Source organism: Tachypleus tridentatus, chromosome 6, assembly GCF_004210375.1.
Source record: "Tachypleus tridentatus isolate NWPU-2018 chromosome 6, ASM421037v1, whole genome shotgun sequence".
Lineage (NCBI taxonomy): Eukaryota > Metazoa > Arthropoda > Merostomata > Xiphosura > Limulidae > Tachypleus > Tachypleus tridentatus.
This window is the reverse complement of record NC_134830.1, coordinates 102800593-102825546: the sequence shown is the minus strand read 5'-3', so window position 1 is coordinate 102825546 and position 24954 is coordinate 102800593. Positions and strand designations below refer to the sequence as shown.

The 24954-nt window shown below is 33.8% G+C and overlaps 2 protein-coding genes across 3 annotated transcripts in view; one reads left to right on the top strand and one right to left on the bottom strand.

Moving 5' to 3' along the window:
- Window positions 1-6568, bottom strand: part of LOC143253214 (splicing factor YJU2) — a 32480-nt gene extending 25912 nt beyond the window's left edge. The window contains exons 1-2 of the mRNA XM_076506679.1: window positions 6202-6568; window positions 5502-5602 (exon numbers count right to left, since the gene is read on the bottom strand). Coding sequence (XP_076362794.1) covers window positions 5502-5602; window positions 6202-6225 — 125 coding nt within the window. The 5' untranslated portion in view covers window positions 6226-6568. The remainder of the gene's footprint in view (window positions 1-5501; window positions 5603-6201) is intronic.
- Window positions 6569-17826: 11258 nt separating this feature from the next.
- The window catches only part of LOC143253212 (proteolipid protein DM beta-like), a 32135-nt gene continuing 25007 nt past the window's right edge, over window positions 17827-24954 (top strand). The window contains exons 1-3 of one of the 2 annotated variants that reach the window (XM_076506677.1): window positions 17827-18123; window positions 19518-19671; window positions 19949-20108. In XM_076506677.1, coding sequence (XP_076362792.1) covers window positions 18111-18123; window positions 19518-19671; window positions 19949-20108 — 327 coding nt within the window. In that variant the 5' untranslated portion in view covers window positions 17827-18110. The remainder of the gene's footprint in view (window positions 18124-19517; window positions 19672-19948; window positions 20109-24954) is intronic. The other variant, XM_076506676.1, reaches the window with a different exon arrangement.

The following is a 24954-nucleotide window of genomic DNA, read 5'->3' as shown; positions in this document are numbered from 1 at the left end:
ATTTTCCAAATCATTTGAAGTAGATTCAGTGCTGAATAGCTGATAGAGAATTTTCTTGAACTTACAAGAACTTTCTAGAATGTTGTAGAACTAATGAGGGGTTCACCATTCACCACTTCAGTTTAGTTATAGCTGCCTAAGTGAACACACAGACCTATCTGATTTTATCAGAGATGGCAGCAAGAAGCTGTAAGCATTCTCTATACACATTCTGCTATGTACAGGGCCAATTTATCAAGACAAGAGCAAAAAAGTAATCTGTGATAGCATCTGATAAAATGTGTGAAGCCTACAAGGTGTATTTCAGCATGCCTGTTGGGGATCAAGACAAACCCTATGCACCTCATATTACCTGTGAGCAGTGCAAAATAACTCTAGAAAGTAAGAACAACTTTTGCTTGTTTGAATGTATAATTTTATATTATACAAAGTTTAGACCTTTCAAAATTTAAATATCTTTTAATTTATTTTTTTTCATTTCCAATAGTATAGAAAAAATATTACATAAAATATTTTGCATGAACCTCTTACAAATTAGTTGTGGATGAAATAAATTTATTCTTCATAGTTACAGTTTTATTTTGCTCTTTTGCAGGATGGTACAGAGGGAAAAAGAGAGCACTACAACTGGAAGTACTGGCCACAACAGACAGAGTTCTCTGTGGGAAGGCACAATGTCAAATGTGAGCCACTAGTACACCTCCAGAAAGTGTTGTTCCCACCACTGCACATAAAATTGGGTCTCATAAAACAATTTGTCACAGCTCTTGATAAGTACCTTTGAGACTTCTTCCCTAAGCTGTCTGAGGCAAAGGTCAAAGCTGGTGTCTTTGTTGGACCACAAATAAAGAAGATCCTGGAGTGCACAGAAGTCCTCAAAAAGCTCAATACAAAGGAAAAAAAAGCTTGGGGAAGCTTTGTCACAGTGGTTCAGAGCTTCTTGGGCAATCATAAGGCCAAAAACTGGTTGAGGCTCTAGTGAAGAACTATGGCAAAATGGGCTGTAGGATGTCCCTGAAAGTCCATATCCCTGACACTCATCTTGATAAATTCAAGGAGAACATGGGAGCATACTCAGAGGAGCAAGGTGAGTGCTTCACCAAGATATACTGGACTTCCCACTACCAAGGAGCATATAATGAACACATGATGGGAGACTACATTTGGGGGCTGATACGTGAAAATAATTTACATTACAGTCACAGTCTCGAGAAACTACTCACTTCTAAACGTTTTTGTTAATTTTTGTATAACTTTAGTATAAATATACATAAATCTTGATTCATATGTTGTTTTATTCAAACCTTATGAAAATGAAAATGTACAAATTTGCCTGATTTTACATTGAAAATTGGTTAATTTCTAAATTTCATTATCCAGGTCACAAAAGCAAAGTTTGAAAGGAATAATAGCCATTTTCTCTACTTTTACAACATAAGCAATTAAGAAAAAACACATACTATTCAGGAACAAAATTTGTGTTACATAGCATTATGTATAAATATATCTGAACTTGTTTTCTCTTGGGGGAAAAAAAAAAAAAGCTAGAGAGGAATCTGATTGAGGTGTTAAAGGTTGCTGAGTGAGTTGATAGTGACATCATCTTTTTCCTTGAAGATATTGGTAGGACAAGGGGATGCAAATATAAATCTTGGCAGGCTAGGAGTCACCTTCATCTAAAACAATTTTGAAAGACTTGTTCAAAGTAATATATTTTCAGGTCTTATTTAATCAGCTATTGTTTTTCAGATCAATCAGAATTACAGTTATTTGACTACAGTGTATCTCAAAAACCACTTGTTGATCATTGATATAAATTAAAAATAACTTCTTTCTGTACTTGACTATTTGTGCAATTCTTATAACTAAGCTAAGACTGATATAGAATACTTGTATGATGATGGTAGAATGCAGTACACACACAAATTAGTTATCTATTACATTAGCTCTATATGTCCATGTGTGTGTATATATACATTTGCATTTATCTACGCTCTGATAAAAAACGAGCTTAACTTAGAGAAAAAGCACTTTTGATTTCATTGTATGGATAGTTTACTACCTGGTCTTAATTTTGGAAACAATAACACATATAAATTGATAAAAAATGCCACATTTAGCATTTGTAACATTTTGTCATGCAACATCCACACCATGAAACACAATGTAAACTTACAATTAAATATATTAAATAGCTTTTAATGTCCTACCTGCCTCGTATGAGCACAGGCCCACTAAAAGGCAATGCAGTTTGAAAGTGTGGGAGAGCTAAGAAATGTATCCCAGGATTGTATATGAGCTTTCTCTGCCATATGACAGGCTGGACTCCATCACAGACAAGGGTACCACGAAAAATGTGCTGAAGTCTTGGGAATGAATAGACTGAGCAGTCACTGCTGTCACACAGCCATCTGTTAATGGCATACAAACCACAGCCAGTCTCTCTCAAAGTGATAGGAGAATGATCACTGCCCTGTGGATCACTGTCAACTTCTCTAGAAAGGTGAGAGAAGAGTGAAGAGGAGCAGATAGAGACACCAACAGTAGTAAAAGACTGACTAGATGCATTAATACAAGTGTAAGAACCAGTATTGAAGAGAGAAAGATTGTGATCTAGGAGCATACTCTCTATGGAATGAACCCTTCGATCAATATCAGTACCACCACAGCAGAGAACATGTCCATTAAAATACCCCAAGATTAAATATGGAGATGGCAACTGTTCAGTGAGAATGTCAAGGTCTGATTGACCATAGGTCTCTCCAGGAGACAGGTAGAGAAAACAAACAGTGACGGTGAGACCCATGGAAACATCGATGATTACAGCCTCAAGGGGTGCACCTAGTGGCAAAGAGAAGGCAAGCACACACTGGTCAATCAGCAGTGCCACCCCTCCATGCACACAACCTGTCATTTTGGTACAAAGAAAACTGCCAAAAGGTGACTGTATCAGCAGGTTTAAAAAAGTGTTTCATGTGAGGAGACACACACACAGGATGATAAGAATCAATATCCTTGATGTTATCCACATTAGAAAGGAAAGCTCAACATATACACTGCATCAAAATAGCCATTTTTACTTATGTGGCAAAGAACTGGGGTGAGGGCCCTTCTGTTTTTGATCATGTCATTTTTCTTTATTAGAACGAGGTGTATCAACCTCTTTGTATCCTGCCTTGGGTTGAGTTGGCAAGTCTTTATCAGTAGATGAAGATTCCACCAATTGAGGGCATGAACAAATAATCATTCTGCATCTTGGAGCCAAAAAAGTAGGTGGGCCTGACCAGATGCCAGAGCTAAAGGAAGTGGATCTGGGGAGCCACTGTAATGATTGGTAAGAACAGAGATAGCTGTAGACATTGACTCATCAACTCTTAACTATGGAGGGCACAAGACTTCATGTGGTGGAGAATGACTCTATCAGAGGCATAGAAAGAACTGTCTGCACTCCTACTGTAGCAGTGAAACATAGTACAGCTGCATATATCCTAGATGAAGTAGTGGACAGTAACTTCTGATCCTCTTGATAAGTAATACTGTTCACCATTTTTAAACACTGGAATTCCTTTTCCTCTACCCACTTAGGAGCAATAATGAAAGTAAAAGAGGTGTTAACCACCGAATATAACACAGTGGGGTTTTGAGTTGGCAAAGACACAACAAGCACATCAAAGAACCACAACAAGATGTTTTTGAATGACCAAACCACTGACATTGGAAACATTGGAAAAGATGTGTAATATAAAGCTCACATTACAGATCAAGTAATATGCTTTGATAGAGGCAGATGGATGGGGCAATGTAAACATCAAAATAAGAAACCAATAAGGATCTCCACCTTTGGAGTGTCCTTTAAATTCCTTTCAACCAGAACACCTTTTGAAGAATTCAAAGTAGCATGAGGAATAATCTCAATGGGTATATTCCAAAAGACTTTCAAATTCAAGAGGAGTTTGGGGTCTTGTGGTGTAGATGTTTCTGCTAAAATGTCTCCAGAGCACAATTTCCTAACTGACTTCTGGGAGCCAGCAAGGCCCTCTAATCCCTTTTGCATGAAAAATGGAGACATCTGCCCTGATGATTTCTTAGATAATGAATGCAGAATGAGAAATCTAGGTGTGGAATCCAACTGTGATGGTGACTGTAAAACATGAATGATCATGTTTCAATAATCTCATTTTTCACTTTTTTTTCTTGGACTGGGATATCAATCATATACAGAATACATTTCACTGCCCACTCACCCACCCACCATGGAGTCCTTATGAGTGGACTCACTACAATACTGAACAAGGACACTGCAGCAATGCTAGGGTTTTGTGAGCACTATACCCAACATGAGACACAATGTCCACAACTCCCACTCAGAATGTACTCAAATGACCCTGTCAGGGCCACCCCAAGTCCACCCATATACAGGAGTTCAAGGCCAAAGTGGCATGCTGGGGTTGGACCCTCAAATACCAGGATCCTCTTTTCCCTTTCACAGGTCACCATGCAAGGCAAACGTGGGTGGATGTGAAGGTTCTGTATTTCAGTTTACCTCACATTATAACGCCCGCATGGCTAAAAGGGCAAAAATGATTGGTGTGATGGGGATTCAAACCCACAACCCTTGTATTACAAATCGAGTGCCTTAACCACCTGGCCATGCCAGGCCTCTCTGGAAAATCCCCTCATCATGTACAGGAATCCACCTCGAGGGGCACAGATGAATAAATGTTCAATAAATTACTTAACTTTGCTGATTACATCAAGGTTTTGGGTGTCGTTAAATGTGAAAGCATGCTGCTGATTTACAAAAACTTCAGATCATTTAGTGAGTTGGGGAAATAAATGGCAGGTGGGATTTAATTATAATAAATGCAAGATAATGCACATGGGTTACTATGTGAGGAGAGATTATGATCTCTGAAACTGTTTTCTCTTGAATAAGTTGCTTTTGAATGATGTGGAGGCGATAACTTTATGAGAATTCAAGACAAGGCTTAGCAACTATATGAATTAAGAGGGCTGCCTTTAAGATTTTCATTTCAATTTTTCTAAAATTTATTTATTTAATTGTTTAGTTTACATGATGGGACAGCTGAGCTGAAACAATAAGTCCCTTTATATTCCTAAACAGTATTATGTTAAAGGTCAGAAATACATGCTATCCAAGTAAGTGCAAATTTATTCTTAGAGAGAATTATTGTAAAATGTAAATTTTGGAATAGTTTATGCAAGAAATGTTCTTGAAATGTTCCAAAACTTGATTAGATAGGTGTTTAGGCAGAAATTTTTAATAAAATGATTTAATCTATGCAACTTTGTACATTTTTTTGGTAGTTACTAATGGATTTGCTTGGTCAAATGACCTACTGTGATTGATCTTTTTATGTGTGCATGGATGAAACTAGGTCATAAACTCAATTTTATTTATGGATATGTAATATACTCAGTTTTTAGAGCATTTATCAGCAAATATAATTCATTACTTTTACAATAAAAATTTTGCTTACCTCATATTGCATGGTGCCATCAACCGCACAGTATATTGCCTATCCTTTGGAAGTCTTAGTCTTGGAATTTTAGAGGGATCAAAATCTGGTGGGTAGTATTTCTACAAATATGGCAACAGGAAAAAAAAAAATGTCTTGAAAAGAATATTCTTGGCAAGCAATACAGTTAATTTATTTTGGATGCAACTGTAAAATGGTACACACACCACACAAGGTAATGTATACATTCTTGGATGGCTATACACGTCACTTTCAGGGTGCATCAAATTTACATACACACACACAAATACAGATCTTGATTTTTAGATGTGGTGTACATGAAATAACTGCGATCAATCTAAATATGGATCAGCCTTATAATACTCATCTTTAACAGCACTCCTCCCCCCATATACGACTCTTAGTAAGTATTGTAGTCACATATTAAATTCTGATGTTGAACAACAGTTTTGAAAATTGCACTTTACACATTGTAATCAACATACCAGTAACAGCCACATGTAATTTATATAATCATTTGTAATAACTTATTACAATATTCAAATACTACACATCTCTCTCTTACTAAAACTAAACTTTTGAACTGAAAGTTTTGTAGACTCCTATATTAGTATATGTTTCTATGAGTATGAGATAGTTTTCAGACGTCTCTATACATTTGCATGCAATAAGAAACGAGAAGAAAAATGAGATTACTTACATTGAGAACCTTACGCTCAGACATTTTGAATAACTCTAATTTTGCTCAAATATATAAAATCAACAAAATAGCTTAAAACAGCATTGTTGTTACAACTTCAACTTCGAGCTGAGAACTGGCTTAATCACTCGAGAATTTTGTTACTTATTTTAAATTCTGTAACTAATAACCTACTTTTCAAATTGTAAATAATAATATTTTTATAATTATTATGATGACCATGCGCTACAAATTTACACTTTTTTGTGTGTGTTTTTTTTTTAAATCAAAGAACACTTTTCTTTAAAAATAAAAGCATAACGTATTTTTCTGAGAACGAGTAATACATATAGGAGTATTAGTTGGGGTGACATCTATTAACATTTATGGGCAATTAAATAATATTAATATCATAACTTGTTTTAATTGAATGTTACGAAACTCTTAACTTCTTTTTTTAATTTCGCAGTATTGTTGGGAGGAGTTTGCTTTCAGAAGCAAAACACACAGTTAACACTTAAATTAAAATGAATCAAATATTATATCTTTATGTTAGTGTGTATTTGTTAAGTTTTCTGTGCGTTCAGTCATGTAGGAAGTTTAATTAATCTTTATAATTATGAGCAGCTGCTTAGGGAAATTGAGATATTCAGGGACGTTGATCATAATTGAAACATTTTATTTTTTTAATTGTTGTGCATTTGTTATAACTGCCCCCTAGTGGCTCAGCGGTATGTTTGCGGACTTACAACGCTAAAAACCGCGTTTCGATACCTATGGTGGGCAGAGCAGACAGAAAACAGACTATCCATTTTGTAGCTAAGTTCTAAAACACGAACAATCAAAGATTTTTTGTAAGTTAAATATAATATCGCAATTCACACAGTCTTAATTCATATTTTAGTTTGGTAACAAATATTTTTTGCTTTTTAAAATAAATTATTTTTAAAATGCAAATACAGATTAAATTCCTTGTCCTAAATGAAATGTGTAGTTATATAGCATTTCTAATTCCGCTGAATTTTAATTCATAAAAGTACACTCATATGAAAATAATTAGAGGTCAGCTAGAAACTGTTTTTGAACACATTTTAGTTTCTGGTCTTGACTGGGTTTGTAACAAAGAAAGAGACTGAACTTGATCTAAACAAAGTAAACAAAAACCAATATTTATTCACAACATAGACAATCTAAGCGGAGTTCATTTGGCGATTAGGCATCGCTTCTATTTTATTTTTGAAATGTACTCACAAAATGAGTTATTGAGCAAAAACAAGAGCTTCCGTTATATATAAATCGATATGATAATCTTTTTCAGAATGTGTATGATATTGACGTCACTCTTGATCATCCTGTCTCCCAGTGGCACAACGATTTGTCTGCAGACTCACACTGTTAGGGATCAGATTTTGATACCTGTAATGAGAAGAGGACAGATAACATTGTGTAGCTTTATACTTAATTCCAAACAGTTAAGCCTGGCATGGCCCTGCGCGTTAAGGCGTGCGCTTCGTAATCTGAGGGTCGCGGGTTCGCGCCCGAGTCGCGCCAAACATGCTCGCCCTCCCAGCCGTGGGACGGTCAATCCCACTTTTCGTTGGTACAAGAGTAGCCCAAGAATTGGCGGTGGGTGGTGATGACTAGCTGCCTTCCCTCTAGTCTTACACTGCTAAATTAGGGACGGCTAGCACAGATAACCCTCGAGTAGCTTTGTGCGAAATTCCAAAAAACAAACAAACAAACCAAACAGTTAATCAATCTTGGTCGTTTCAGAAGTAAAAGGTAAAGATAAAACACAACTCATTAATGTTAACTAAAAGTAACTGCTAATATCCACACAGTGTAACTCAGTCACCTGTATTACAACAACCTTTCCTACAAGAATGCACGCATGATAACAAATTGGAATAACTAAGACCAACATCTAACAGCTAAAGGGACAACAGTTTAACCATGTTTCTCAAACAATTTTCTGTTGTTATATTGAAACACATACTGAAACAAGGATACATGTGAAAAACTTTGAAACTTCTCGATAAACAAGATATTTTAATCTTTGAAAACTGGGAAAAGTTTAAGAAGTGGTATATAAATTATAAAAACACAGGAAATTATAATTAAATGCACATTTTAAGTTAAAATATAACAAAATTATATACAAAAGGATTGACTATAGGGCAAATATATTGTTTAAGCCACAGAAAGGTTTAAACAATTGAGAGTGTTTTCAACATCCATCATATTCTCTAACACTTGATGCCTTCTTATGCAATGAACCTTTAAAGCATGAATGAAATTGCAAGGAAATATCTTTAAACATTTACTACCACTTTTCGTTTGTACAACAGTTCTCTCAACCTTGAGTCCTCCTTTTGATAAAGACATCACTCCTAATGGTAGCCAAAGGCTTTTGAAATAATTTCATAATAAAATTATAATTTCATTGGCATTTACTATTCTCTCATGCTATTTAATCTTAGTTGAGATCCTTTTACCCTTAAAATTAAAAGTTCTAAAACAAACAGAAGTTCATACTTATATATTTATTTGACATATATCTCTGTATCAACTCTTTCAAGTAATGGTGATGAAGAGGTTGAAACGTTCAGTACAGAGGTTTATTATCATCACAATAAAAGCAACCGTTTTAATTTATTGGCAAAGATCTTATAAATAGCGTTAGAAATATTTAATAATTATTACGTTTTCTGAGGTTTATTTTGTAAAACACCAAGTTTTTGTTTATAGCATTCCTTTTACAGAGTTGGCATTTAGTATGAAATATTTTTAAAACAATAAATTCTAACTATTGCGATAGTAAAAGAGAATTATTAAGATTCAGCAAGTCCTATGATAAAGTTATGTGAATACCCAGTTAATATAGAATAAATTAATGTTTGATTAATACACGCAAACAAAAATCAGAGATTTTGAGAATAATTCAACCAAAATTCTTAAAATTTGGAATGAGGTGACTCTTAAGTGTGAATAACACATTTTATTCACTAGGCGAATAATTATTTACAATTTTTTACAGTTTATGGAATTCGGATTTCGTCTTGGGTCACAACTATCACTGGTCAGTATTTGGTATGCCCTTCATAGCAATCACAGACAGCTTAAACACGGCATGTCAGGGTGTCGACTGGAATATTGCAGCAAGTACAGTCTGATAAAGGACGTGCATATTGTTAGGCTGACAAAGCATCTTATTTTTAAAATGGTTTACTGCTAACCAGAGGTTTCTTACTGGTTCATATTTGGTGATGTCCACCTTATATGCTCTACCTCCTGCTGTTGGAAGAAATTTTCAATCATTCAGTTCTGCGTGGTCTAGTATTGTTATCTTGGAAAACAAAATTAGTTTAAAACCCCCTTCTCCCAAAGAGAAGCAAGTTTTCCACTGACGTGCTTGTACTGATACTAATCCAGCTTTTTATCATCGATGAGTTGAATTCATCATAGGCTACAACCTTCAGCATGACTTTTAGCTGAATGTAACTACTACTGTAGGCCTAGTGGAGTTGTTTTCACACACCGACATGGCCATCATGGCAATATATTTCAAATATGGTTTAGTCACTAAATTTCACATGTTGTTAGATTTTGAGACTGTCATCTTAGATAGCCATTTACCTACTGAGAACAGCAAAGGCGAAACACTGATTAAATTTATATATATATATATATGGAGTCTACAGGTCGTTTTTTTTAACTTGATTTTACCAAAACTGATGGATTTTGTGCATCCATTTTTGAATTACTGGAACAGGTAGCAGTGAAATCGAATTGTGCTCTTTTGTTTGTCATTTGACCTATATTTTGGAATTAGTTTTTTGATTATATTTTTTTCCTTCACAATCTTAGAAAATTTTTTTTTATTTTATAACAAGATGTCTAACAAATTCACAATGTTTAATGCCAATACCACATAGCTGAATGACCTCGTAGTAAACATCAATATCCAGTCAGCAAACCATAGTTTAAAGAAAAACATTCCAAAATCTCTATAATGATGCGTCGTAAAGATATAATGAATCAATAAAGCTTTCACTTTCGTATAACATAAGCAGAATCACCGTTCACACCAGAGTACTGCATACTTGATTATATCATATTCAATCATATATATCTTGAATTTGTATCACCTGTTAGCTCGCATACAATGCACGAACTGGAATAGGACAATGAAGAAAGTAGCAGCTTAGAAATACGATTCAATAAAAGAGATTAGGCCCCAACAAACATTTATTCTATAGTTCACTATTGTAAAGTATTTGGCTATTCTTTTTCTTTTTTGAAATTCACAATCTTATTAAAACGCGCTAATATCTAAATTAATTCCAAGTGCTTTTCAGGTAGAATCATTTAAAGTTTTGACCGTGTTATTTGCTTATTAAAATGAAATATTTTGAATTTCTTTTTAATTCACTTTAATTAGATTACTTGTACAGAATTCTTATCATAGTAAGTTACGTACTTATAGCGAAACGCAAAATCAGCCTGACCATCAGTATAGCTTATAAAATTTATTTTCTTTGCATTTCTACTGATATAGACTGAAGCACTCTGTTTCATCAGTTGGACATCCATGCTAGTAACTATATTTTCGACTGTAATCTCAATAATATTTTACGAGATTCAGCTAACCTAGGAAATTTAGGTTACCCTGAAGTACATGTTTTGAGCTGATAACGCAAAGGAAGTCTCTTTAATAATGTATAAAAATAAGTAGTAATGATATTCAATATATTTACTAATATAACCAGTATTGTTAATGAAAGCAAAAAAAAAAAAGAAAAGAAGTACACTGTAGTTAAGGAACACAGAAACACTAGCTGTTGATTTGAAATACTAATATCGAGGTAAATTTCTTCGAACATTGCAACTTTACTCTTTATATCATCCTAATATCTTTTGACTAAATAAACTCAGTAAGCCACTGTTACAGCGTAATGTCAGAAGCAAATCACATCTGCGGCAAATTCAAAAAATATGTTACAGTTTAAACTATGTCGAATTAGTAAAACTTGAAAAGTAAACATGACGAGCCTTTACGAAAAAGAAACTACTGTAAATTTTTTAATACGAAGTAAAAAAGATAGAAAAAGCAGTAATGCAAAGAAGATAACCATAAAAATTAAAACAACTAAACTCATGGTGTAATCCCACACTATGCACGTAACTTTTATATAGCTAGTATTGACTATATATGATAATAAACTAACGAGAAGTAAAACCACTGGTGGCCAGTACGCCATAGCTATTCACTATTAACAATATTCGAATAAATTAAAACACTGTCGTAAAAATTTTTAAAAGGTCATGATGCTCTGTAAAACTTTTAAGTCTGCAATCTTTGTGAAGAATATTATCAAATTTCCTATAGAAATGAATGAATTCTATGTTTAATTTGTGCAATAAGAAAATTCGATTACAAAATCTCCCTCCTTCCCCCAAGTGGCACAGGGATATGTCTGCAGATTTACACTGCTAGAAACTTGTTTTGATACTCCTGGTGGGCAGAGCACAAATAGTCCACTGTGTAGCTTTGTGCTTAAGTTAAAGAAACAAAACATTATCAAAAATATTTTGTAATAATAAACAAATTCAATTATATCTAATGACCTGAGAGTGGTAAACATTGTAACATAATTTGTTCGGAATATTTTTATTTGGAAATAGAAAGTTTAAACTTTAAAATTGAAAGTGGTCATTTTATTGAAAACTTTTAACTTGAATGTTAAGTTAATGATGTTGCTGTTTAAATCCATATGCCTTCCATTATTGCTAGTAGAACAGCTTTTTGTAAGCCTAGATCAAGTGGATAAATTTGAAAAGCTGTGTCTCGGCGATCTCAATAAATTTGTAAGAAAATAATTTATTATCTGTCAGCAAGATATATGCACCCACCGCCAACTCTTGGGTTACTCTTTTACCAACGAATAGTGGGATTCACCGTCACCTTATAACGCCCACACGGCTGAAAGGGCGAGCATGTTTGGCGCGACGGGGATGCGAACCCGCGACCCTCAGATTATGAGTCGCACGCCTTAGCACGCCTCTGATAAAATAAAACGTGTTTATTTATGATACTTTCTACCTCGGATTTAATGTGTTTATAAACCTCGTTCCAAAGTTTTAATGTGTTAAATTAAACCCTAGTTCTTTACATAAAGTTAGAATATAAAAGTTTTTTTTAGAAATGAAGACAAAGTTGATAGCCGCTTCTTTCGCGAAAGTGATGACATATCTACTCGGCCCGGCAGGGTCAGGTGGTTAAGGCCTTAGACTCCAAATCCGAGGGTAGCAGGTTCGAATCCCCGTCGCATTAAACATCGTCACCCTTTCAGCCGTGGGGCAGTTATAATGTTACGGTCAATCACACTTTTCGTTGATAAAAGAGTAGCCCAAGAGTTGGCGGTGGGTGGTGATGACTAGTTGCCTTCCCTCTAGTCTTACACTGCTAAATTATGGACGGCTAACACAGATAGCCCTCGAGTAGCTTTGTGCGAAGTTCGAAAACAAACAAACAAATGTCTTCCATCAAATGTAGGTTATTCCAAGGGGTAATTCAGCCTGCAAGATTACAGAATGGTATTTAGTTGAACTAGAATTTTCACACATTGAAAATGTACTAAAAACAACTATACAAGAGCTTAATATTGTGCATATATCTTGCTGACAGATAATAAATTATTTTCTTACAAATTTATTGAGATCGCCGAGACACAGCTTTTCAAAAGAGTAGCCCCCGTATAGCTTTGCGTAAAATTCACAAACAAGCATATCTATATGCAAATGACAAATAACTTATTTCTTACTCATGTTCACTCGCCCCAATGACTCAGCGGTATGTCTGCGGACTTACAACGCTAAAAACTGGGTTTCGATACCCGTGGTGGGCAGAGCACAGATAGTCCATGGTGTAGCTTTGTGCTTAATTCAAAACAACAACACGTTCGTGTTTTTCAATAATGAATTTCTTTGAGTATTTAATGCGTTTATTGGTTATGATTATGACTTTATTTACCCACGTCATAAGTATAATTACTTTTAGGTTCTGTTTTTACTACATTTATATAAAGCTTACCGAATGACGTAGTAATTAATTTTTCTTGGTGAGTTTCCCATTTCCCTAAATCGTAAATCTTGTTCAGTCATGACACACCGTTACCGGTGACCATGTGGTCAATACGATAATAAACGTTAGGGGATGAATTGCATTTGCATTTATGTCATAAAATGATTATATTATCTAACTTTTGTTGTAATTAAACGCGTTACTGCCACTGGCTCTCTTATTAGAATAGCTAATAGTTGAGTATTCAATTCTACATTTATTTGGTAATAAATGCTGTATAACGTATCTCTGACTGCAGATTCTAACTTAATTAGTGTTATTCTTATGTCAGAAAATCGAAATATAAGTTAAACCTTATCCCTACGTTTGTTAGCTGTTGTTCATAAATTATTTCCAAGTAATTTCCTCCTGTAAAGAAGACGATGAAGATGTGTTTATTGAAGTAACGGGAGGTAGAAGTTGTAAGTATTTTCACACCTTGACGTTCCATTGGGATGGTTCAAAGCAGATGCGTGATATTGTGTTTAGTGTTTATAATATAGAAGAATCCAGATGAAGAAACAATACATTTATATCTATTTACACTTACAAAAACGGATATATGTAAAAGTGTGTAAAAGGTACGATTAATGTGAGTTTTTAAACTTCAATTACAGTGGTACCTCGGTTCTCGAACTTAATTCGTTCCAGAAGGCTGTTTGAAAACCGATTTGTTCGAAAAACGAATCAATTCTTCCCATAAGAAATACTTTAAATTAAATTAATCCGTTACAGACCTCCAAAAAATTACGCATTATGAAGCATTTTAAGTAAAAATATTGCTTATTTATACCTGTAAAATAATACTTACATGCATAAATTCAACCACAAAAACTATAAACACAATAAAAAACAATAAATGAAAACTTAACTGCACTTTACCTGTGCTGAGGAGAGCTGATGGCGTAAGTGAAAGGTGGTGAGGAACGTGGAGAGTAGAAGGGTTATTATTGTTTGGAAGGGGAGTCACCTTCCAAAAAACGTCAGGTAACTCTCCTTCTGGGGTTCTTTCTCTTTTCTGTCTCTTTACACCGCTACAACCTGCTTGAGACTCACTGGACTTAATTTTCACTAAAAAACTTGTCTAATGAGGTTTGTTTCTGCTTGCATTTTAAAATGTTTCTGAAGTAAGACATGGCATTGTCATTGAAAAGGTTTATGCTGCGGTTTGCTACAGCTTTGTCAGGGTGAAAATTTTCCACAAAACTTTGTAACTCTCCCCATTTTCCACACATTTCCTTGATTAGTGAACTAGGAACATCCTCCCTTCCCTCCTCCTCATCTGAAGACACTTCCTCAGTTGCCTTCTGTTACTGCTCCTTCTGAAGGTCTTGGAGTTCTTCCGTGGTGAGCTCAGTGTTGTAGTCTTCCACCAACGCCTCCGCATCATCACCACTCACATTCAAGCCCATACACTTGCCTAGTTAGACAATATCCTCGACAACAGGCTCAGCCTCAAAGCCTTCAAAGTCTCTATCTGCTACTGAGTCTGGCCACAATTTCTTCCAGGCTGAGTTCATGGTCATCAAAGACACTTCCCTTCAGGCGGCTTTGTCTATGATCCTCAAGCAACTGAGGATATTAAAGTGATTTTTCCAGAACTGTGTGAGGGTTAACTCTGTGTCAGAGGTCACTTCCAAGGCACCTTTGAAACAGTGCTTTGGTGTAGAATTTAGCCCTCCACGTGACATTTAGTTTACTTTTCAGGTCATTATTTTTCTTAAAAAACTCTCAGGTTCTCAGAATGGTAAATAAGCAAACGCTTAAGTTTTAAGTCCCTACTTGCATTACTACATAATAATAGAGTTAGCCTGTCCTTCATTGGCTTGTGTCCTAGCAGTGACTTCTCCTTCTTGGTGATGTAGGTTCTCTTTGGCATTTTCTTCCAAAAGAGGTCTGTCTCATCACAGTTGAACAGTTGTTAGAGAATAAAATACTCAGCTTCTACATAGTCCTTAAATTCTCTAACAAATTTATCAGCAGCGTCTTTGTTAGAACTGGCACCCTCCCCATGTCTCACCACACTATGTTTGCCACTTCTCTTCATAAAGGCATCACTTGTATCAGCACTCGTTCCAGGGGTATTTTTCAGGAGGTCAGCATGCAACTGCTTTTCTTTCTCACAAATGATGGTCTCAGAAATGCTATCACCAGCTAACTGTTTTCTGTTTATCCAAATCAACAACATCAGCTTCTTTGATGACATCTTTATTTTTCAGTATAGTGCAGACTGTATACTTTGCCATACCAAACTGTGTAGCAAGGTCAGACACGCGAACACCACTCTCATACTTCGCTATGAGATCTTTTCTCACCGCTCTTGTGGCTCTAACAACTTTTCTTTTTGGTTTGCTGCTTTCATTGTTCTTCTTTAACCCCATGGTGGCTTATTTAATCAGAATATTCAGAAAAACAACAAAAAACAAAAACAAAAAAAACGAGAACGTTCACAGCAGATTTTAGCGGGGGTGTGAACTGAGCGACAGGTGCGAGTAAAATGTTTTGAGCAAGCTTGGCGTGGGCCGAAAATGGTCGAAGTGTCGTTCGGGTCATCAGTCGGGTTATTTCGGGGGTTCGGACCACGACAGCTTGGTTCGGGAACCGAGACATTTTTTCTCAAACAATATGTTCGAAAACCGAATTGTTCGAGAAGGGGGTCGTTCGAGAACCGAGGTACCACTGTATTTTGTTTCGATTGACTGCTGGTGATGATTATTACATGCTCCATTTATTTCATTAGCCATTTTTGTTTGTACAAATGGATGTTCCTACGTTAGGTTGTATAAGCTTTGACTCTGCCAATGTATGTACATGCTGTCTCTCATTGCAACCTTTAACCTCTTACCTTACAATCATGTTCTCTATAACTCTTTTTTCTTCTGTCCAATACATGTCAATCTTAGGTTATTTTCCTAATTCTGAGTAAATTCATAGACTAAACACATAGATATATAGATAAATAGAGACATGTTGAATTTACTCCAAATACTGACACCTGCATAAATAAAGTATTTTTAAGAAACGAAATGAGAGTGTAAATAATTTTATTGGAATACATTTGCTTTATGGTAATGGAACTGGAACTCATTTTATATCCCTATAGATTTAATTGTTAGGACATTGCTAAATCATATTTGCACTTTTTAAACACATATGCGAGCCTTCTAATATTTAAATTGGTGTGGTTCCTTTACGTCATTTTTTAAGGCGCCATATCTACAAATTATATGTTTCTGTTTTTGTTATAGAGAGATAATTTGATAAAAACTGTTATTTTTCAAACTGATAAAGTAATTACATAACTATGCAAACATGAATTATTTTTTATGTATTTATTTGGGAGTGAATGAAAACTTCATCAGATATAAGAATTTCTATAAATTTTTATATTAACACGTAGTATTATTATAATGCTCTATTCAATTGTCATTGTTATTTACGTATACATTAATAAGACTAATCTTATATAAGTGTGTGTGTTTGTGTATGTGAGATTCTGATTAAGCGAAAATTTGAATATCTATGAACTAATTACAGAAAATAATCAGAGAAGAAAAGTTTTGAAGAAATATGGGTAAAATCATGCGTTTGATAAAATTGACTTTTTTCTCTTCTGTTGTTATATGATTATTTTAAGATCAATTTTAAGTTATAAAAAAATTAGAAGGTTTTTCTTTTCACAGAATACACGAAAAATACTAAATTTTTGCTAGTCTTATATTTTATTTTATTTGCTAAATAGCATACCATGCTACTACCAGGCACGAAGTTAGTGAACAATCAGTTCAGCAGAAAATGTATTTTCAATTGATATTTTTACAAGGATAGTGTTTTATGAATGAACCTAGACTGCAAACAACCGATTTATAAGTAAAAATAAACAAAATGAAATAGTAATAAAAGCTATAATATATATATAGAGTTAGCTAAAAATAAGTTTTGCTAAAATATTTTTTTCCACGAAAAGGATCTTCACGAAAAAAATAACAAAAATTTCAAAACTTTATTGAAGAAAAGATAGTGTAGCTAATTCTATTTTTATTTTTACAGTTATCATTCCAATAACTTTTTAACTCGTTGACATAATGATAAATTTGATTTAATAATTTTAACAAATTTTTCAATTATATAAAGTTGACTGTTCTTATCTCATTTGCGATGAACGTATGAGGCACAATCTTCTAAATACAGTACCACTTGTATACACTGTATAACGTTTTTGTGAAGTTTCCTATTGAACAATTGATTCATCGTTGTTTTGCTTTAATTAGCTCGTAGTATAAACATGCACCCTTTTTCAGTTTCCATCAGATGTGTAACTTGAATTTTTCTTATGAATAATCAATATATATTTATTAAAATCCAAACGGCATTAAAACATGCATGATAATACATAAATCACCATATCATAAGAAGATTGTGCAATGAAATTCATCCATTGTGATACGTCACTGGAATTATCTTATCAATGCTTGCCAACTTCTATAGGGATCAGAGTTCATTAACGTTACATGTAACTTGCTTCTTTCTATACGTGCAGTTTTCGTCACCAACGATTATTTTTTATTTTAATGTCGATAAGAATTTTATGTGCTTGACATTAAACGGTTTCAAGTTTTTCCATGCTTTAAAGCTGTTATTTATTAGTATCATGCCATTGTAATCTAATAAACTAAAGTGGTTCTGTCTTTACCATATCGTATGAAAAATGGTATTTTCCAGTATTAAAAACGAAAGTATTGTATATAAAGTCAGCTTCCTTATGTTTTAAAATTAGTGTTCCCTAAACTAACATTTTACAGTTGAGATGAGTTGTAAAGGTAAGATTTTACACATTCTTTTACCTCTTTATTTTTTGTCAAGCAATAACCTAAGAGCATTTATTTCGTTAAAATAATTTCACCGTGAAAAGATTGGAAACAATTGTTAATATGTAACGTTCGATCTTATATACAGCTGTGAATTACCACATATTTCGCTCTATATCTTGTATAATGAATAGCTTGTTAGATTTCTAAACTGTTTGAAACAATGATTTGTTTACCTTCGCAGATTTTTTTGTGCAGATAAATTATCAATTATACGTTATAGCACTTTATGATTTAAAACGTTAATATGCAAATATAGTCAAGGTAATATGAATTTTAACTTATACTGCCTTTAACGAAACCTACATGTGACACATATGGAGATGACAGATTTATCGGTTACATCATTTTAAGTAGTTTTAATCTCATAAAATTGATTTCATTCTTTACTAATTCTGTAATATGAATGTTACTTGAAAATCTTACATAACACCAAGTTTGGAACGTAGTAGTAGAATTGACTTATGAATCTTACCAAACTTATTATATTTGTATACAACTAGTTTTCTTTAAATGCTCTTCTAACTATATTGGATCACATACATTTCTTTAACGTCTGTATTATCTACGTCTTTAGTTTGTTCAAATGTATTGAACAGTCGTGCAAAACAAAACAATTATTTTCATTTGCATTTTAATATTATGCGATACTACAATATTATTGACTGATATTTACAACTAATTTGCTGCTAGGGTAGTTCTTATTTTCGTAGTCATTGATACTGATCAATAGAGATTGATGTCTTTCCAAACACTGAAATTGTGTTTATGAAGCTAGTTGGCTGTTTCATTTAGCCTGCGAATTAACATGTAAATCAACATACACAGTTATGTTGTTATATTTTTCTTTTAAACTCTGAATTTGTCAAAAAATTGTTCTTTAAAGTAAATTATTCCTGCTATTTTACTACAAACTAGATTAGCTATAGGGTTTTTTTCATCTATATTATCTACGGTCTCCCATCGGGACAGCGGAAAACCTAGGTATTTACAACGCTAAAATCAGGAGCTCGATCCTCCTCAGTGCACACAGCTGCAATCCCCATGTGGCACTACTATAAGAAAAACACACATACATATTTTCTAAGAGTTTCGCAATTGTTTAGATAATGGCGTTATTATATCGTATAATTTTAATTTTGATAACAAACATGTAAAAGGTTGGAGGTTTTCAAATTATTTACACTTTAAAAATGTTTTTTTTTTTTTTTTTTATGATATTAATTTATATACGTAAGGCACTATAAACACCGACAATGTTTTAACTTGATTAAAGAATTTATATTAAAATTGTTGCTTGGGAATGTGATTAATAAAACTTTCTATATTTTCTCTTTGATTTATAGGTTGTAGAAAATGCACATCAAAAGTGCCCTTTCCTTCTATTATTGCCACAGTGATGTGTCTTGCAGGGTCAGGAATGTTTTTAGGTTATGCATATAAAGGAATCACTTTAACCATCCAGATGTACGAGGTCGTTTTCCAAGTTAAAGTCGAAGGGTAATTCTAAAACAAAGCATTTTAATTCAAATTAAATATTTTAAAAGCATATTTTATTCTGTTTATATCACTGATGCAGAAAAATATAAAATGTAACTGGAAATCGAAATACAAAATTATTCTATAAAAATTATTTAATATATATATATATTAAACAATCTAATTGTAAATCTTCATTAAGTAAGATTCCTTGATACATCCTACATCATAATTTCCGTTTTATGTTTCACTATAAAACATGTCTCTTCTGACACCAATGTGTTTATTATTGGGATAGTTTCACAGATCTTCGAGTGGTATTCGTGGTTATTTCACTGTTATCAGCTATTTTGGGCACCTTATTGATGGTCGTTAGTTTCCGAGCTACAGGATCAATAAGGAATATACTCTATTTTGGCTGGAAGGCTCGAATAGGAGGCCGTATCTCTTGTGGTTTGGTAAGACTTATGATTTTTGTTCATATTTTACGAGTTCCAAATATTATAACAAATTACTTTAAACTACTTATACAAAATTGCTTTTCATAAAAATTAAAGCATTATCTCCAGACTTTTATAACAATTGTTTGATAGCATAAATGTGAATCAATCTTTTTAATTAGCTTCAGTTTAAGGTTCAAATGGAACGTTAACCAGTTTCAAATATTTCATCTGATTGTATATTGGATTTGTCTTCATCATTCCTCAATAGCTATATATAAACTCACTAAAAACAGTTATGACTTGTGTGAATGGTAGAAAAATTTACGACAGTATTACAACATATTTTAATAATAATCATAGATAAATAAATATCAATAATGCAAATTTTCTAAGTATCTATAATATCTTTTATGACGTTTTCTTATGAAGTGTCAGATAGCTGACTATAGCAAATTAATGTTATGAAATTATTATAACAGCTGCCATTTTTCATATAAAGCATGTAGTGTTGTTAAATAAGCTTTTATTTTGTCCAAATGTTGGCGTCTCCTACTCTGGTTGTTAAGCAGAAGTTCAGAATGACTGTAACTCTAAAAATTGTATTTTGATACCCGCATTGGGCCGAGCACAGACGGCACATAATGCAGTTTTATACTTAATACCAAATGAATAAACAAAGTCTAAATATTAGATAATTATAATCTCCTCAACTATCTCTAAAAAATATTAAAAGTAAAATTTTTATGTGGTTTATATTCTTTTCGTGATTTTCAAACATTATACATAATTCTGCCATTCTGCAGTGGATGTTTTTTAAAAAATTCTTAGAAAAAAAGGAATATGGTGTTTAGTACTGTTTTGACTTATAGTGTCAATTTAAATTACAATGAGTTTACAGTATTGGAAATAATCATGCAAACTCATAGGTAATGCATATTTAAGAGTAGCTTTATTATTATAGCAAGTACAATACAGTATTACCTAATATACAAAATAAAAATAAATGCGTTATGGAGTGCACTAGTACGTTGCATTAGCTTTAAACATAGTAGTATCAATGTTTATAATGGTCCCATAAGTTTATCGATGCATGATTATTAAATATTGTTCCAAACATCATTTATTACTCTAGAAATTGCAGACATATTTGTGCTTGTTCCATATAAGCCTTAAAATATGTTTATTGCAACTTTGTGCAATCCAAGTCGTAATTGAGACTTTCTAAATCTTTCTATTTTTCTTGCATGTATAATTAAACCATATTTCCTGAACGCTTACGATTACTCTTTAGTTTAATATAAATCTCTGTTAAACAGATTTCTTTCTGAGGAACTGGTACAATGGATAAGAATATGATGTACCTGCCAGCATTTATGGTACCGTCAGTTCTGTGTAGATTTTTTAACACTCTTGGGTGAGGTATAACTCACAATTCTTTTTACTCTCTTACATGATTCAATGCTGATGTTGTTTATTGACTGTTACCCTGTTCTTCTTTGTGCCATTCAACACATTATCATTGATTGTTGCCAAACTATTTGAACTTCAAATAAGAGCGTCCACCTGCAGCTTTTGTCATCGTATTGATTGACGTTTGATGTCCATTTCAGTTTTGGGGTTTTGTAAGTAATTTTGTTAGAGTAGCTACACATCCATAGAGTACATTTCTCGATATTGTGTATCTTACTCCTCTGGAGATAACATTCATACCTGTACTTAAAGCTAAACCATTGGCATAATATAAATGAGGTTGTTGTGCATAACGTAAAGAGCACATCTTTAATTACTTAATATCACTTCTGTTATTAATATTACTACTTTATTGTAACGTTTCAAGTTTCCATACAGCTTCTGATGAAACACGAAATTTAGCATCGATTTATAGCGTGAAGTAGCCTTCACCAAATAAGACTTGGACTTTTACATGTTTTTCATGAGGAACTTTTGTTCAAGGGATCATAACTACATAAACCCCTCTTCTTGTCTTATTGATTGGTTGACAACTAATCCCAGAAGAAACTATAAACATATGGCTGTAATCTGATTCAGTTAATTTTCGTACAAAGGGCAGCCTCATAACATTTGAATTTTATTCAATATTTTATTAAATATTTCCAATTTATGTGTGTGTGTGTGTGTGTGTATGATATTTTCGCAATATACAAATAATGTTTCAAATATTCAGTAAATAGCATTACTTAAAAATTTATCTGGATTAGGTAAAAGTGAATAAATACCACATATGTTTACCTTTTCAGCTGTGATAAGGAATAGCCCAAGAGTTGGCAGTCAGTGGTGTTGCCTTCCTTCTATCATTTCAAAATTTGAGACGGTTGTCGCAGACAGCCATCAATAGCATTGTGCGAAATTTAACAAAGAAACATTTCTTTTGCATTTCTCGTGTTAAGAATACACGTCGGTGCTTTTCACTTAAATCTCCATTTGAGCTCCCATCCGAAGGTGACACTCGCGGGCATTTTATTAAATGTAAAGAACTGGAAAATCCAATAGAAGTTTGATTTAAAAAATGTATCTGTATTTAACTCCAATTTATGTCATATATTGTTTTTTGTTTGTTTTTTTAATTTTGCGTAAAGCTACACGAGGGCTATCTGTGCTAGCTGTCCCTAATTTAGCAGTGTAAGACTAGAGAAAAGACAGCTAGTCATCATCACCCACCGCCAACTCTTGGGCTACTCTTTTACCAAAGAATGGTGGGATTCACTGTAACATTATAACGCCTCCACGGATGAAAGGGCGAGCATGTTTGGTGTGACCGGGATTCGAATCCGCGACCTATGTCATCTCTAGTAATTCATAAGAAAGTTCAGTGATTTTTTATTTTATTTTTCCGTCATACCTTTAAATGTTTTTATTCCAAAAAGGTGGTTGAGGTTGCTGTCTTTGAAGATAACATTCATGTTTATTCGTATTCCACTGATACAGATTGTGCCTAAATAAATATACTTCTTATAATTAGTAAAAAGAAAAGACCTGTTAAAAATCAAAGCAAAATGTTATAAAAAGAAAGAGCTGAGGTTATTTTCTCCTGTTTAATAAAATGATTCTTGTACCTAATTTAAACCATGATATTTAATTTCAGTAATTTTCCATCAACGTAGTGAATCATGGAATACTGTACATTCCAGAGTGTGTTAGTCGTAATTATACCTAAAGCTACACCATAAGGCGTGTCTACCACGGGTGTCGAAAGCCGGTTTTTAGCGCTTTTAGCCTGCAGATAGAGCGCTGTGCCACTGGTTCCAGAATATGTAAAAAAAAAAAAAAATCTTGAGGAATTACTATAAATATTTAAGTTTTAGTCCGTTATAGAATTTTTTTATTCATACCAAAAAAAATGAAAAAAGGGGGAGGAAAGTTACATGGGAAACAAAAACAGATGGAAATAAAACAAATATGCTGTATTAAAATAAAATAAACTACTTTGAGATTCAAACTAAATAATTTACTTGCTCTCCAATTCTTAGCACATTTCAGGGTTAATGATTATTATTTATTTGCTGGCATAGTATTCGGGTCCCTGTTCAGCAGAAGTTATGTTTAAAAAAGGCCCGGCGTGGCAAAGCGTGTTAAGGCGTGCGACTCGTAATCTGAGGGTCATGGGTTCGCATCCCCGTCGCGCCAAACATGCTCGCCCTTTCAGCTGTGGGGGCGTTATAATGTGACGGTCAATCCCACTATTCGTTGGTAAAAGAGTAGCCCAAGAGTTGGCGGTGGGTGGTGCCTTCCCTCTAGTCTTACACTGCTAAATTAGGGTCAGCTAGCACAGATAGCCCTCGAGTAACTTTGTGCGAAATTCAAAAACAAACAAACCAACAAGCCGACATAGTAATACATTAGTTATACCCTATCCTTTCTTTAAGCTTACCTACATTAATAGTATTGGTTATTATAACTAATTTTCACTGCTATTATATTATCATTATTATTGTAAATATTATTTTATTTTATAAATTTCGGAATAACCTAAATCTATTAAGCTGAACGTACCATGCATAAATTTTTACCATGGTGTGATGTTTCATATGGATACAGGACAATGTCTCATCTTCATGATCACTGGTTTGGTTTGTTTTGAATTTCGTGCAAAGCTACACGAGGGCTATCTGCGCTAGCCGTCCCTAATTTTGCAGTGTAAGGCTAGAGGGAAGGCAGCTAGTCATCACCACCCACCGCCAACTTTTGGGCTACTCTTTTACCAACGAATAGGGGGATTGACCGTCACATTATAACGCCTTCACGGCTGAAAGAGCGAGCATGTTTGGTGTGAAGGGGATACGAACCCACGACCTTCGGATTACGAGTCGAGTGCCTTAACCACCTGGCCATGCCGGGCCACCATAATCATTTACTCTCGCTTGAAAACAAACTTACTTCTAATGTTGCATTCCTATTCATAAATACAGATTTTTGCAAATTTGGCGTTACTTTTCACTTTGTGAAAAATTATAATTATAAGGCTTAAATGCGATAATCAAATGAAGTCGACCATCAAAATTTCTCTAATTTTTATAGATATTCATGAAGTTTTTTCAACAATGTTTCAATTGTGGACAATTGCTCTAAATATTTCTTTACGTGAATTAAATCGTTATCTTTTTTGTTTTGTGTTCAGACAAAAAATTTTTTCATATAAGTATATCTTTTGTATTTTTTAATATTTTTTGAAAATTCTAGTCTCTTGTATTCCGAATACAGCTAGAAATCAGATTTCGATAGCTGTGATGGGCAGATCACAAATAGCTCATTGTGTAGCTTTGTGCTTAATTCAAAACAAGTCTACAGATTTCCAATGCTAAAGTCAAGGGTTCGATTCCCCTCGGTGGGCTCAGCAGATAGC